The 15,978-nt window shown below is 48.3% G+C and overlaps 1 protein-coding gene across 5 annotated transcripts in view; it reads right to left on the bottom strand.

Annotated features, from left to right (window-relative positions):
- Positions 1-15,978, bottom strand: part of LOC105463220 (interleukin 4 receptor) — a 50,538-nt gene that overhangs the window by 16,549 nt on the left and 18,011 nt on the right. For 3 of the 5 annotated variants that reach the window (XM_011710184.2, XM_011710185.3, XM_071084291.1), the window contains exons 2-4: positions 6,261-6,348; positions 4,272-4,410; positions 1,525-1,676 (exon numbers count right to left, since the gene is read on the bottom strand). In XM_011710184.2, the coding sequence (XP_011708486.2) occupies positions 1,525-1,676; positions 4,272-4,410; positions 6,261-6,330 (361 nt within the window). In that variant the 5' untranslated portion in view covers positions 6,331-6,348. Of the gene's footprint in view, positions 1-1,524; positions 1,677-4,271; positions 4,411-6,260; positions 6,349-9,166; positions 9,285-12,473; positions 13,183-15,978 lie in introns of those variants that run through there. The other 2 variants (XM_071084289.1, XM_071084290.1) reach the window with 2 other exon arrangements.

Here is a 15,978-nt window from a genome sequence, read left to right as displayed (position 1 = left end):
CAGCCTCCCCTCCCGAGTAGCTGGGATTACAGGCGCCTGCCACCATGCCAGACTAATTTTTTGTATTTTTAGTAGAGACGGGGTTTTACCATGTTGGCCAGGCTGGTCTCAAACTCCTGACCTCAGGTGATCCGCCCACCTCGGCCTCCCAAACTGCTGGGATTATAGGCGTGAACCACCATGCCCAGTCTCAAACTTCAGCTTTTACAGCTGCATCCTTCACTCCTTTGGCCACATCTCCGTACTTTATGATGATTTTCTGAGTATTTTTCTTTATTTTGATTGATCTGTTTTAAAACTTGGTCTCCTTTGAAGCAATCATATCCCTGAGACCTCGGGTTATACTATGCATCACGGGAATAGAATATAATGCATTTTAATATGCATTAAAATCAATATACTAAAAATATATTTCATTTGTATTAAAACCCAAATGTAGGCTGGGTATGTAGGCTCACATCTGTAACCCCAGCACTTTAGGAGGCTGAGGCAAGAGGATCAGTTGAGGCCAGGAGTTTGCGACCAGCCAGCCTGAGCAACACAGTGAGACTCTCATCTCCACAAAAAACAAATTTTTTTAAGTTAGCTGGGTATGGTGATTCACACTTTAGTCCTAGCTACTCGGGACGCTGAGGCGGGAGGATCACTTGAGCCCAGGAATTGGAAGCTGCAGTGAGCTATGATCGTATCACTGCACTGCAGCCTGGCTGACAGAGACCCTGTCTCTAAAAAAACAGGAAACACGTAAAAATAAAAATAAAATAAAAACGTAAAAATTATCTTAAAGTTCATTCATGGGTCAGTTTAAATAACCTCCCAGCTACCAGCCCTGAGCAGACCTTCTGGAACGGCTGATGGTGCGGTAAACTGAGCCCTGCAGGGCCGTGGCCTTGAGTACTGCCTCTGCTGCTGAGAAGCTGTGTGACCCGAGGCAGGTTACTTGCCTTCTCAGAACTACAGTTCATGCAACTGCAAAATGGGGACAATAACTGTCTTCTGGAAACTGGGGCTCAGAGAGGAAACATGACTTGCCCAAGGTCACACAGCAATGACCAATGTTTTAAACTCCTGTCACCACACCCCAGCAAGCTCACGGGAGGCTCCTGCAGGGACCCCAGGTACCAGGAGAAGGTCAGCCTTCCATGGTCTAGACCATCTGAAGCCGCAGCAGCTGACCAGTGGACACAGAACAGAAGGACTGTTCCCAGTTCAGTTTTCAATCAGCAGCAGGCATGCCTTCAAGCAAGCACGCCTCATCTCAATACACCTTCCTGGGCACATAAGTTCAGGGCTGGAAACAGCTGAGCTGAAGGGGGCTTAGTGGTCTACTGTGCCCAGCTCTGTTTAAAAAATGGGAGGACTGAGGCCCAGGCAGGGGCAGGAATCCTATCAGATTTGGGAAAATACAGGTGGCTTCCTCCTGCTATTGCTGTGACTCCCCCACCTCCCCTGCCCACCACACCCTCAGCCCAGGCGGTTGTGGGAACACACCCACCCACGCCCGCCACACTCTGCCCTGCTCACCATGCTCGCTGGGCTTGAAGGAGCCCTTCCACAGCAGCTGCTGTCCAGCCCACAGGTCCAGCGTATAGTTGTCCATACTGACCACATCATCCATGAGCAGGTGGCACACGCACCCCACACCGCCGTTGTTCTCGGGGACACACGTGTGGGTTCTGCAGACACAGGGGCTTGGTTAGGCTGCTCACCTGTAGGCTGGTTGGGCCCCACGGCTGTGCCTGGGACACGCCTCCAGGAACCGCATCATACTCTTCCAGCTTCCCGATCACTGATGTGAGGACAGATCTGGGGGCTTGGGAGCGGCCAGGGCGTGCTGGGGGCGGCTGACCAGGGTTGCTGCTCTTGCTGGTCACATGCACCAGGGATGCTCCCACACCCGACTAGCTGCTGGCCCTGGTCCTGGGACTTAGCTTGTCCTGGAAAGCCCATGAAAGGGAAGAACCGGTGGCACTAATTAACTTAGAACAACATAAGCTGTGCATCGCAAAATTTGGCCATCGTAGGGTAATTCCAGTGTTCCACCTTAACAGCCAACCCACATCTCATGGGCTAAGCCAGGGGTCTGCAAACGTTTTCTGTAAGAGGCCAGATAGTTAATATTTTGGACTTCAAAAACCATACAATTTCTTGTTGTTGTTTTTTGTTTGTTTGTTTGTTTGTTTTTGGTTATTTGTATAAATTTAGGGGGTACAAGAGCTGTTTTTCTTTTTCTTTTTTTTCCGAGACAGAGTCTTGCTTTGACACCCAGACTAGAGTGCGGTGGTGTGATCTCAGCTCACTGCAACCTCCACCTCCTGGGCTCAAGCAATTCTCCTGCCTCAGCCTCCCTAGTAGCTGGGATTACAGGTGTGCGCCACCACACCCAGCTAACTGTTGTATTTTTAGTAGAGACGCAGCTTCACCATGTTGGCCAGGCTGGTCTCGAACTCCTGGCCTCAAGTGATCTGCCCACGTCGGCCTCCCAAAGTGCTGGGATTACAGCCGTGAGTCACTGGGGTGCCTGGCCTTACAAGTGCAATTTTGATGGCAACCCCCAGATCTGTTCTCACTGGATATGCTGCCTAGTGGTGAAGTCTGGGGTTTTGGTGGGTCTGTCACCCAAATAGTTTACACTATGCCCACTAAGTACTTTCTTTTCCCTCACCCCCTCTCCCACCCTCCTAAGTCTTCAATGTCTATTATTCCATTGTACCTGGAATAATGCCCATGTGTACACATTATTTAACTCATAAGTGAGAACATGCAGTATTTGACTTTCCATTTCTGAATTATTTCAATTAAGATAAAGGAGTAGACTGGGCTCAGTGGCTCATGCCTGTAATCCCGGCACTTTGGGAGGCCGAGGCAGGTGGATCACCTGAGTTCAGGAGTTCGAGACCAGCTTCGCCAACGTGGTGAAAGCCGGTCTCTACTAAAAATACAAAAAATTAGCCGGGTGTGGTGGCAGGCACCAGTAATCCCAGCTACTCAGAAGGTTGAGACAGGAGAATCGCTTGAACCCAGGAGGCAGAGGTTGCAGTGAGCCAAGATTGTGCCATTGTACTCCAGCCTGGGCAACAAGTGCGAAACTCCATCTCAAAAAAAAAGATAAAGGAGGGCCATGCAGTTTCTGTTACAACTACTCAATTCTGCTGATGTACTGCAAAAGTGTTTCAATAAAACTTTATTTACAAAAACAAGCAGTGGGCCAGATTTGGCTCACAGGCCATAGTTTGCCAGTTCCTGGACTATACCAATGGACACAAAGCACAGCCCATCTACCTTAGAATAATCATGGAATACCACCTCTACCAGTGTACCTTGCGTGCTGGTGTGCCGTATATCCCCAGTCTGCCCCGTAACTGTGTGTCTTGTGTACGTGATTATGTCCTGGGCACCAGTGTAACAAAGCATCCTGTGCACCATGGAGTAGCCCAGGGAACCACCTGACTCCTATGTCAGGTCCCCTGGTCCATCCACCATCACACTGAACTCCACTCGCAACACTATTCCTCAATCAAGGGTCTAGTCCAGTGGTTCTCAAAGTGTGGTCTGGATCCACCAGGTCAAACTCTTTTCATCATAATACAGGGACATTATTTGCCTTGTCACTCTCTCTCACTGGCGTACAGTGGAATTTTCTAGAGGCTACATGACCTGTGATCATGTCATTGATCTGATGATTTGTTGAATGGGGGTTTGCATGTTGTTGTGACTTAACATTTCTCCATTTTGGGCCAGGTACAGTGGCTCACACCTATAATCCCAGTACTTTGGGAGGCTGAGGCAGGAGGATCACTGGAGCCCAGGAGTTTGAGACCAGCCTGGGTAACACGGTGAGACCTCCATCTTGATAAGAAAAAAATTTTTAATTGTTTTAATTTTTAAAAAATTACAAAATTTCTCCATTGTAAGTTCTAATTAGGTAAACATAGAACGATGTGTTACCTAGATCAAAGCCCTTTGGGTCCTCACTTATTTTTAAGTGTGAAAAAGGGTCCTCAGACCAAAGAGTGTGAGAACTGCTGGTCTAGTCCAATATTCCAGCCGTATCCATGTGCCACATGGACCAACACTCCCAGCACGCGCTCCGCTGTATCTTACATAACATGTCCCCGGAGATGGGACCTCCCCTCTAACACCATCCCCAATAAACAGCAGCAAACCATACTCAGCATCCTGCGCTCCCGGACCACCTGGACCCAGCTCACTCTTGGGCCAAACCCTTTGGGCACAACCTCCCCAAACCTCCAGCTCCAGCGCAGGCTTACTCGGAGGACTGAAAAACCAGCTGGTACAACAGACGGAGCTCGGCGCTGCAATTGGTGGGACCGCCCATCTTCCACTCACAGGTAGAGATGCTCATGTAGTCGGAGACGCAGGTGGGCTCCTGCAGGACCTTCATGCTCCCTGGGGAGACACAGGAGCAGCCTGAGCGGCCAGGAATGCAACGCATGAGGGGGACTTGCACCCAAACAGGACCAAGGGGAACAGAACAAAACCACAGTGCAGGCAAAGTTGAGGGCCAGCGCCCACAGAGCTGGGGCCAGGACCAGAGCTGCTGGAGCTTCCCAGCTAGTGTCTGGATGACTGTGGAAGCCGAAGAAATACCCATGGGTGCGGGGGCCATTAGAGAAGAACGAACCAAGTGCACCTTTATCTTACACAAATTTGACAACTTGTTCTTGGCCAAATTAAAGAGAAAATATGTAGCAGTTTAAGGAGTGCCAATCCATCACACCAAGCCTGTGCCCTCGAGCTAGGGGAAGTGCCACTTCCCCATTTGCCCACTATCTGTGCCCCTCTTAGTTCCCACCCCTTTCTGCCCTCTCTGTGCTCAGGAGGCTGATACCACAGTCTTCATCACCAGGCACCCTTGGTCTTTGGTTTCCAGTTGGGTTTGGCCAATGGGAGAGAGGAGATGGATGGGCTGGAGGAAACATTGGCGCCCTCCTAGCTTGTCAGTGGCTGCGGCAGGACTGGAATCGGCAGGATGGACGCTGAGTTTGCTAAATCACCTGAACATGAGGCCACCCAGCCCCTGACCCTCAGGTGCCTCCATGCTCCCATGCTCAGTGCCACGCCCATCTCAGCTGACAACAACTTGCATAAGGGCTGACCATGTTAAGGAGCCGTCTTAGATAGCAAATAAATACTCCAAGCTTATCTCATGTCCAGAACTAACTCCTGATTCCCGCCCCTCCCCAAAGTACCTTCTCTTCTGGCATCCTTCTGCATTTCAGAAATGACAACCACCGCGTCCTTCCCAGTAGCTTGCGTCAGAAATCTTGGAGTCATCCTGGCCACTTCTCTTTCTCTCTCTCTCTCTCACCCCAATTCCAATCTGTCCTCAAATCTGCCTCCCAGAGGGATCTGGAGCCTCTCATCTCCACTCCAGACCTCCCTCGAGACCTCCCGGCTTCCACCCTCGTCCTTTCTCCACACGGCATCCTGAGGGGTCCTTTGGAACACAATGGATGATGTGGATCCTCTGCTCAAACACTGCAAGGTCCTTTTTGATTCAGCCACCCTGTCACTTTGCTGACCTTCACTCCTTCCTCCTGCTGCTCACTCTCCTCCACCACATTCACTCTGTGCTCAAGCCTCCCACCAGGCTTAGTGCAGGGCCTCTCTGCCAAGAATGAGCCTACCCCAGATATCCGCACGGTTCCCGCTTTCTCCAAGTCAGCTCGATGACACCTTCCCTGACTTCCCTACTTTAAACTGCAATCTCCCCACCCCACCCAGCTTCCCCAACCCCCTCTTATGCTGTTGTGTTTTCTTCCCATCACCGTTTCTTTTTTTTTTTTTTTTTAAGACAGGATCTCACTCACCCAGGCCGGAGTGCAGTGGCACGATCACAGTACACTGCAGCCTTGACCTCCTGAGTTCAAGGGATCCTCCCACCTCAGCCTCCTGAGTAGCTGGGGCTACAGGCGTGCACCTCCACATCTGGCTAATATTTTTATTATTTGTAGAGACAAGGTCTCCCTATGTTGCCCAGGCTGACCTTGAACTCCTGGGCTCAAGCGATCCTCCCGCCTTGGCCTCCCAAAGTGTTGGGATTACAGGTGTGAGCCACTACACCCGGCCACCATCACTTTCTAACAATCTTTAGAATTTACTGATAATCAAGGCCACCTGTCATTGACTGTCCCCTCCCACTGCAGTGTAATCTCCATAAGGCCAGGTGATATACCGCAGGACCCTAGCACACCATTAATAGTCAACAAATGAATGATTGAGAGGTGGTGACTTACCAGAGCTTGCCACCTGCAGCAGGACCAGGCAGCTCACAGGGAACAGGAGCCCAGAGCAAAGCCACCCCATTGGGAGATGCCAAGGCACCTGCAGAGAGAGAGCAAGCAGGTTAGTGCTGACCTGTGCTTCCAGCAGAGCTCATCTTACTCAACACGCAACCCTCCCCTGCCCTGGCCATTTGTTTGTTTGTTTTTCCGAGACAGAGTCTCCCTCTGTCTCCAAGGCTGGAGTGCAGTGGTGCGATCTCAGCTCACTGCAACCTCCACCTCCCGGGTTCAAGTGATCCTCCTGCCTCAACCTCCCGAGTAGCTGGGATTACATGTGCCCGCCACCACACTTGGCTAATTTTTGTATTTTTTGTAGAGACAAGGTTTCACCATGTTGGCCAGGCTGATCTCGAACTTCTGACCTCATGATCTGCCCCCCTGGGCTTCCAAAATGCTGGGATTACAGGCCTGAGCCACCACGCCCAGCCATGCCCTGGCCATTTGTGTCTCTGCGGACAACAGGTCCTCCACGTTCACAGATAATCTCTATAATCATGAAACAACACCCAGACCCACAAAGTCCAGAGGGTGAGCCACACAACAACTGTCCCGGGAGATGCTTCTGGATGTGGCCTTCCTTGGAGAACCCTCTACACATGTTTCTCTGATTATTTCCTGAGGTTTAAATACCTGCTCTGTCACTGACTAGATGTGAACCTTGAGCAAGTTGTGCTTCAGTGCCTCAGTTTCCTTATCTATAAAGTGGGACTAAGAATAGCCCCATCTGATTGAAGTGTCGTGGAGATTAAATGAGCTAACACAGACAGAGCCCTCCAACAGTGACAGGAACACAGTAAAGTCTCAAGTAACGTTACCAGTCAGCTTAGTCCATACAGGCTGTGTAACAAAAATACCTTAAAGCAGGTAATTTACAAAGAACAGAAATGTATTGCTCTATTGGGTACAATGGTGTGTATCTCTAGTCCCAGCTACTCGGGAAGGTGGGGTGGATCACTTGAGTCCAGGGGTTTGAGACCAGCCTAGGGAACATAGTGAGACCTCATGGTGAATTTTTGAAAAATTGTTTTAAAAATTTTATTATTCAGGCCGGGCGCGGTGGCTCAAGCCTGTAATCCCAGCACTTTGGGAGGCCGAGACGGGCGGATCACGAGGCCAGGAGATCGAGACCATCCTGGCTAACACAGTGAAACCCCGTCTCTACTAAAAAAATACAAAAAACTAGCCGGGCGAGGTGGCGGGCGCCTATAGTCCCAGCTACTCGGGAGGCTGAGGCAGGAGAATGACGTAAACCCGGGAGGCGGAGCTTGCAGTGAGCTGAGATCCGGCCACTGCACTCCAGCCCGGGCGACAGAGTGAGACTCCATCTCAAAAAAAAAAAAAAAAAAAAAAAAAAAAATTTTATTATTCAGGACAGACACAGTGGCTCACACCTGTATTTCCAGCACTTTCGGGGGCCGAGGTGGGAGGATCACCTGAGGTCAGGAGTTCAAGACCAGCCTGGCCAACATGGTGAAACCCCATCTCTACTAAAAATACAAAAACTACCCGAGTATGGTGGCAGCCACCTGTAATTCCAGCTACTCTGGAGGCTGAGGCAGGAGAATCGCTTGAACTGGGGTAGGCAGAGGTTGCAGTGAGCCAAGATCACGTCATCGTACTCCAGTCTGGGCGACAAGAGTGAGACTCAGTCTCAAAATAGACAAATAATAAATAAATAAATTTTCTAATTCATAGTTCTGGAGGCTGGGAAGTCCAAGATCACGACACTAGGAGATCCGGATCTGGTGACAGCCCATTCCTCACAGACAATGCCATGCTGCTGTGTCCTCATATGACAGAAGGGGTAAACACACTTCCTTCAGGCCTTTCATAAGGGCACTAACCCCATTCATGACCAACCGCAGAGCCCTCATGACTTAATCACTTCTCCAAAGGCCCCATCTCTTAATATGACTACAATGGCAATGAAGTTTCAACATATGAATTTGGGGGAAAACAGTCAGACCATAGCACCAGCTATTATCATTGGAAAAAATGTTCAGAGGCCGGGTGTGATGGCTCACAATTGTAATCCCAGCACTTTGGGAGGCCAAGGAGGGAGGATGGCTTGAGCCCAGGAATTCAAGACCAGCCTGGGCAACAGAGTGAGACCTCATCTCTATAAAAATTAAACAAACTCAGCCAGGCATGGTGGTGCATGCCTGTAATCCCAGTTACTTGGGGGGTTAAGGTGGGAAGATCGTTTGAGCCTGGGATGTCAAGGCTGCAGTAAGCCGATTGTACCACTGCACTCCAGCAAGATCCTGTCATTAAAAAAAAAGAAAAAAAGAAAGTTTGGGAGGCCGAGGCAGGCAGATCACGAGGTCAAGAGTTCGAGACCAGCCTGGTGAACATAGTGAAGCCCTGTCTCTACTAAAAATGCAAAAATTAGCCAGGTGTGGTGGCACCCACCTGTAGTCCCAGCTACTCGGGAGGCTGAGGCGGAAGAATCGCTTGAACCCAGGAGGCAGAGGTTGCAGTGAGCTGAGACCATGCCATTGCACTCCAGCCTGGGTGACAGAGTGAGACTCCGTCTCAAAAAAAAAAAAAAAAGGAAAGGAAAGGAAAGGGAGGGGAGGGGAGGGGAGGGGAGGGGAGGGGAGGGGAGGGGAGGGGAGGGGAGGGGAGGGAAAAGAAAAAAGAAGCAGAATCTCACGGAGTCAAGTGTGTACTTTTCCCCAGCACTCCTGGTACATAACGTCAAATCCCCTCCAAAAAGTGTGTACTAGGGCTGGGCGTGGTGGCTCACATCTGTAATCCCAGCACTTTGGGAGTTCACAACCAGCCTGGCCAACATGGTGAAACCCCGTCTCTACCAAAAATACAAAAAAAATTAGCCGGGTGGTAGTGGTGCGCACCTGTAGTCCCAGCTACTCAGGAGGCTGAGGCAGGAGAATCGCTTGAGCCTGGGAGGCGGAGGTTGTGGTGAGCCAAGATCGCACCACTGCACTCTAGGCTGGGCGACACAGTGAGACCCTGTCGCAAAAGGAAAAAAAAGCATGCACTGGATTATATTCCCTGCAACGTTTCAAGCACCCATCCTTCACTTCCCGCTTGGTTCTGTCTCCTGGGGTCTTGTTCAAGAAAGCAGCTCCCAGGCTTTGTTTTGCTAGTGAGTACCTCTTTGCCATCAAAAGCATTCTCTTTTGGCGCTCTGGCTGTTTCTGTGACACAGGACTGGTTCCAAGGCTAACTTCACAGGCTTGCAGCAAACAGGAACTGAGGCGTTGCCTCTGAAGTACTGTGTGCCGTGTCTGGGGCACCATAAGGATTTAAGGCCACCTCAGGAGCCCTAGGACCCTGCTGGATGCTCTCCCAGTGACTTGGGCACACTTCAGGGCCCTCCCCCGCAGGGGTCCACCTCCCTCTCCACCTGGGCCCAGTGCCCATGCATCCCACGCCTGCCACCTACACTTCTTAAACACACCAAACTCAGTCCCACCTCCACGTCCTTCCTTTCTCTGTCCCCTCTACCTGGAGGGAACTTCTCTTCTTTCCTTTCTTTCTTTTTTTTTTTTTTTTTTGAGATGGGATCTTACTGTGTCACCCAAGCTGGAGTGTAGTGGCACAATCTCAACCCCCTGCAACATTTGTCTCCTGGGCTCAAGCAATCCTCCCACCTCAGCCTCCTGAGTAGCTGGGCCCACAGATGTGCGCCACGAGGCCCGGCTAAGTGTTTCTATTTTTGGTACAGATGGGGTCTCATTATATTGCCCAGGCTGGTCTCGAACTCCTGAGTTCAAGCGATCTGCCCGTCTTGGTTTCCCAAAGCACTGGGATTACAGGCGTGAGCCGCTGCGCCCGGCCCTTCCTCCCTCACTCGTGCTTTTCCTCTCTTCCCCTAATTTATGATGGTGCAAAATCAATGTGTGTTCAGTAGAAGCAGTACTTGGAGCACCCATAGGCTAATGTAAGTGATCCAAGCTAGGTTAAGCTATGATGTTCAGTAGGTTAGGAGTATGAAGTGCATTTCTGACTTAATAATATTTTCAACTTATGATGAGTTTATGGGGACATAACCCTATCATTAAGAAACATCTGTGCATGAGACACATACACACACTCACGTATCTCCATAATGAATAAATTACCCCAATACCTCAGTGTGCATGTCAGAAAAACAAGGACATTCTCTGCATAACCACAATACAACCATTGAAACCAGGAAATTTACAGTGATGCATCACCGCTATCTCATCCACTGCCCCCATTTACGTTTTGCTAATTGCCTCAATAATGCCCTTTAGACATCCAGGATCCAATCCAAGATCGTTCATCACATTTGATTATCATGCCTTCCTGGTGACCAGGTCTTGGCTTCTCAATACTATTCTGTACTGAAAAGGAACCAGAGCTCCTTAGAGAAATGGCTGATTCCAGGAGAAGGAAAAGTACCAGATAGGCTTGGAATTCTTGTGCCAGACAGTAAGGAACTACTCAGCAGCTAGCTTGACCTGGACAAAATGGGCACAATTTGAGCATCAAAATGAATATTATGGTGCCCACTTGTAACCCTTAGAGTTAAAGTCCAGGAGTCTGTATTGACACAAATCAATAAATGGAGGAGGCCGGGTGCAGTGGTGTGTGCCTGTAATCCCAGCTTCTTGGGAGGCTGAGGCAGGAGGATGGCTTGAGCCTGGGAGTTGGAGGCTGCAGTGAGCTATGATCGCACCACCGCACTCCAGCCTGGGCAACACAGCCAGACTTCATCTCTAATAAATAGGGAAGAAGGGAAAGCTCTATTTTACTATGACAGGCTCAAAGTAACTCCCTGCAAAACTTGTATATTAACTAATGAGTGAAAATACGTATCAATGAACACTACAATACAGAAACCTGGCAAACACCACCTTCACCAGGTGATCTAAACTAACCATCAGCAATGGGACAAATTCCCGTCATCATCCCCCTGAAACAATGCCTGAGAAGAGCACAGCATTTCTTTTCCTGGGTTCCTGCCAAGGATGCATAAATCATCTGGAAACGTCAGACAAATGTACGCCGAGGGTCAGTCTATACAGGAACTGGCCACTACTCCTCACGAAGTGCCGGGGGTGCAAAGGACAAGCCAGTGTGGGACAACTGTCCCTTTTTAAATTGTCTGTCATCCTGACAGCCAGGGTCTGTCCCTTTCACCGCTGAGTCCCCAGTACCTACAACGGCGCCTGGCACATAGCACGTGTTCATAGCACATGGCACATAGCACATAGCACGTGTTCAGTAACTGTTTGTTGATTAAATTCATTTAGGACATGACGTGGGGCCCCTAACCAGCTCAGCATGAGGCTGCAAAGCTCTCTCTAGGGGGAGGCTCCGTATCTGCTCAAAGCCCGAACTCGTCGTCCTTGCTGAGAGTTACAAAAGCAAAGTCTCAAGTAAAGGAGGGGTGGAAATGGGGTGGTGGGTTCCCGACACTGATTTCCTCTGCAAGTCCCAGTAAATTTTACTCTCACAACTACACAGATGCCCACATTATCCTGTGGCAGAGATGGCAAAGGTGTCACTTTAGCCTCAATTTTGAATAAAGAGAAACAGAGAGGCCAAGACGCCTGTCCAAGGTCGCACAGTAGAAGACTTTCACGGTAAAGTCCTCCAAAGGGAAACAGGGAAGTTGACAACCCAGTCAGGATTGACTGAAACATCCCAGCATGGTGTCAGGACTGATACTCTGTTGTGGAAGGCACACCCACACTTACTCATGCCCAAGTGCACACACACAGGCCGCAGCTAGCTTCTCAGGGATGCGTGGGTGCTACATTTCAGGAGAAATCACAGATGTGGTGGGAGAAGAGGCTTCCATGCACATCAGAGGCAAAAAGAATAAAGATGCAGGTGAGTAAAAGAATTAAAAAGATAAGCGCCACGTTATCGCGGTCAAGTACGTGGCAAGAGGAGATGACAAGCTCCCATTCTAAATCAAGAGATTCCTGAAGTGCTGGAGTTGGGAGGGGTCTCAGGGGTCACCTGCCAAGCTCAACTGCCAACCTGGACAAGGATGTCCTGCGAACACCCCACCTCTGACATGTCCCCAGGCAGTTTCAGCCCATACCCTGCCACAGACGGAACATTCTCTCTTAGGTCTCAGTTAAACAGAGGCTGGAAACAGCCTCCTTATGTTGAGTCAAGGCTTTGTGTAAACAAAATCCCTGCTTGCCCAGCACTTACCTTGTACTTGACGCTTTGCTAGCTGCTTTAGAAGTATTACCTCACCGAATCCACACAAGAATCCTGAAAGGTAGGCTGTTAGCCCAACTGTGTAGCTAAGGAAACCGAGGCCAGAGAGGTGAAATAACCCATCCATCAGGACCCACAGCTGGTAAAAGCTCAGAGCTAGAATCAGAACCCACATTTGTTTGCTTCTGAGCCCACCGTGGATTCCAGTATACCAGTTCCTTCAACCTCATCTCCTAAAACTGCAGGCTAAAGCCAGTAAGATGAAATAAAATGAGCCGGGCAGAGCTGGCCATCCTGCTTGTCAATTTCAAACAACAGTTCCGCAAGTGTAGGATAAGAAAATCTGACTGAGCAGCAGAAAAGTCCTGGGGATTTTATCATCTGCAAAATCTCCAAAAGCCAATGGTGAAGGAGCAACTTAAAAAAAAAAAAAAAAAAAGAGTCACCTGAGGTCGTATTAACAGAGGTATATCCATTTATAGAATGTTACATCTCACAACAGCAGGATACACATTCTCCTCAAGTTCATGTGGAATAATCACCAAGACAGACCACATTCTGGGACATAAAACAACCTTAAGAGATTTAAGACATTAGAAATCATACAAAGTATGCTCTTAGGCCACAGTGGATTCAAATTAGAAGTCACTAGCAGGAAGAAAGCCAGAAAATTTCCAAGTATTTGGAGATTTCTGAATAACATATGGATCAAAGAAGAAATCACAAGAGAAATTAAAAATATTTTAACTAAATAAAAATGAAAATCACAAAGAAATCACAAGAGAAATTAAAAATATTTTTAACTAAATAAAAATGAAAATATAGCCTATAAAAATCTGTGAGATGTAGCAAAATAAGTGCTTAGAGGGAAATTTACATTATTGAATGTATATCTTAGAAAGTTCTAAAATCAACAATCTGTTTCCATCTAGCGTACTAGAAACAGAAAAGCAATATATGTCTAAAACAAGCAAACAAAAAAATACAAAATTAGAGCATACATTGATGAAATTAAAAATAGAAAATTAATTGAGGAAATCAATGAAATCAAAAATTGGTTCTTTGAAAAGATCAATGAAATTGATAAATCCCTACACCTAGGCAAATCAAAAAAATAAGAGAGAAGGCACAAATGAATAATAATGTGATAAGGTCTAGCTCTGTGTCCCCACCCAAATCTCATCTTGAATTATAATATGAATTGTAATCCCCACGTGTTGGTGGAGGGACCTCATGGGAGGTGATTAGATTATGGGGGCAGTTCTCCCACGCTGTTTTTGTGATAGTGAGTGAGTTCTCATGAGATCTGATGGTTTTATAAAGGGCTTTCCCCCACTTTTCTTGTCTCTCCTTCCTGCCGTCAAGTGAAAAAGGATGTCTTTGCTTCCCTTTCCACCATGATTACAAGTTTCCTGAAGCCTCCCCAGCCCTTCAGAACTGTGAGTCAAACTTCTTTCCTTTATAAATTACCCAGTCTTGGGCATGTCCTTAGAGCAGCGTGAGAATGAACTAATACTATTGTAAATTAAAGAAAGGTTATTAGAGGTGGCACATGCCTGTAGCCCCAGCTACTGGGAAGGCTGAGGCAGGAGGATCACTTGAGCCCAGGAGGGTAAGGCTGCAGTGGGCTGTGTTCATGCCACTGCACTCCAGCCTGGGAAACAGAGAAAGACCCTGTCTCAAAAAATAAAAAATAAGATTTCTAAATTTAAAAAAATGGCACCACATAATGATTCAGGAGTTAATTCTCCAAGATGTAAATAACAATCCTTAATGTGTACGCAACTAACAACAGAGGGTCAAAATATGTAAGGCAAACACCGAGAGCAGCAAGGAGAAATAGAGAAATCTGTGATTATTCTGAATAATAATATTACTGGATAATATTGGAAGCTGGAGACTTCAACACCTCTCTTGGTAATCGACAGATCCAGCAGGCAGAAATCAGTAAGGACATAGTTGAATTGAACAGTGCTGCCAATCAACTGGCTCTAACTGCAGTGTGCAGCCACAGCTTGACATCCCTTTGGAAGGAATACTGCTGTCATGTATGACAACAACCAACACAGAGAGGGCCTAAGAATCCCAGGAGGCCTAGAAAGTCTTTACCTAAAAAGCTCTGCCCTCCTATACTGGGCAGCCTCACCATTCACTTAACAAACACACAGAGTTTACCACATGCCAAGTTTCCTTTTACACCTTTTACATGTACGAATGCATTTAATACTCTATGAAATAGGTCATATTACTTTCTCCATTTTCGGATGAGGAAACCAAGGCACAGAAAGGTTGAGTGATTTGTCTGAGGTTGCACAGCTGTGACAGTCATGGGTCTTAAATCCAGCACTCGGGTTCCAAAGCTTTGGTTCTTAACCACTATCTGTCTAGCAGTCAGAGTCCCTACTGTTTTGGGGGTCAATGACCCATCCGAGCATCTAATGCAAACCCCAAACCCTGTTTCTGGCAATGTGCACACACCTCATTCTGCATTCCATTTTAAGGGTTCACAGAATCCCCAAAGCCCAAGGGAGGACCTCAGGTCAAAGGCCTGTCCTCTAAGCAGTGGGCAGCTTTTGAGGCTCTTTGAGCAGGGGAGTGGCAAATTTTTGAGAAGTCTGGGGGGATGTGGACAGTTAGCAGTTGCTGCGGATGAGGCTTACCCTGCCTCTCCTCCACATCACAGCCAGAGCCATTTTAAAATCAGAAATGAGGCCAGGGCCAGCTCACACATCCAACGCCCCCTGGCTCCTAAAGGGCTTCCTCACAGGGGCCACAGATCCCCAAGGGGTACACAGCTCATCAGAGAAGCATCTCTGACTTAGAATAAAATCCAAGAAAAAAGCCAGTTGCCAGAGTACACACCCCCTGACTGCATTTATGTAAGACTTGAAATCACAGAACTATGGAAATGGAAAACACATCAGTGGTTGCCAGGGGCTAAGGGGGTGGGTCAGGAAGGGAGTTGGATGTGGCTATAAAAGGAGAATAGGAGCCATCCTTGTGATGGATCCTGGCTGCATACACAAATCTGTGACGGGATCCTGGCTGCATACACAAACCTATGCCGTGATAAAATTGTGTAGCACTAAACCACACATGCGTATGCAAATACAAAAATTAGTACAAGTAAATCGGGAAATGCGAACAAGGTCGATTGTATCAGTGTCAACATCCCAGCTGTGATACTGTATTACAGATTTCTACAATCTTGCCCTTGGGGGGAACAGCATAGAAGCGGGGGTCTCTTTACGATTTCTTTTTCTTTTTCTTTTTGAGATGGAGTCTCACTCTGTCGCCCAGGCTGGGGTGCAGTGGCGCGATCTTGGCTCATGGCAACCTCCGCCTCCCGGGCTCGAGTGATTCTCCGGCCTCAGCCTCCCCAGTAGCTGGGACTACAGGTGTGCCACCATGCCCGGCTAATTTTTGTATTTTTAGTAGAGATGGGATTTCATCACATTAGCCAGGCTGGTATCAGACTCCTGACCTCAAGTGATCT

This window comes from Macaca nemestrina, chromosome 18 (assembly GCF_043159975.1).
Source record: "Macaca nemestrina isolate mMacNem1 chromosome 18, mMacNem.hap1, whole genome shotgun sequence".
Lineage (NCBI taxonomy): Eukaryota > Metazoa > Chordata > Mammalia > Primates > Cercopithecidae > Macaca > Macaca nemestrina.
Note: the sequence above shows the minus strand (reverse complement) of the source record. Positions and strands in the feature narration are given on the sequence as shown.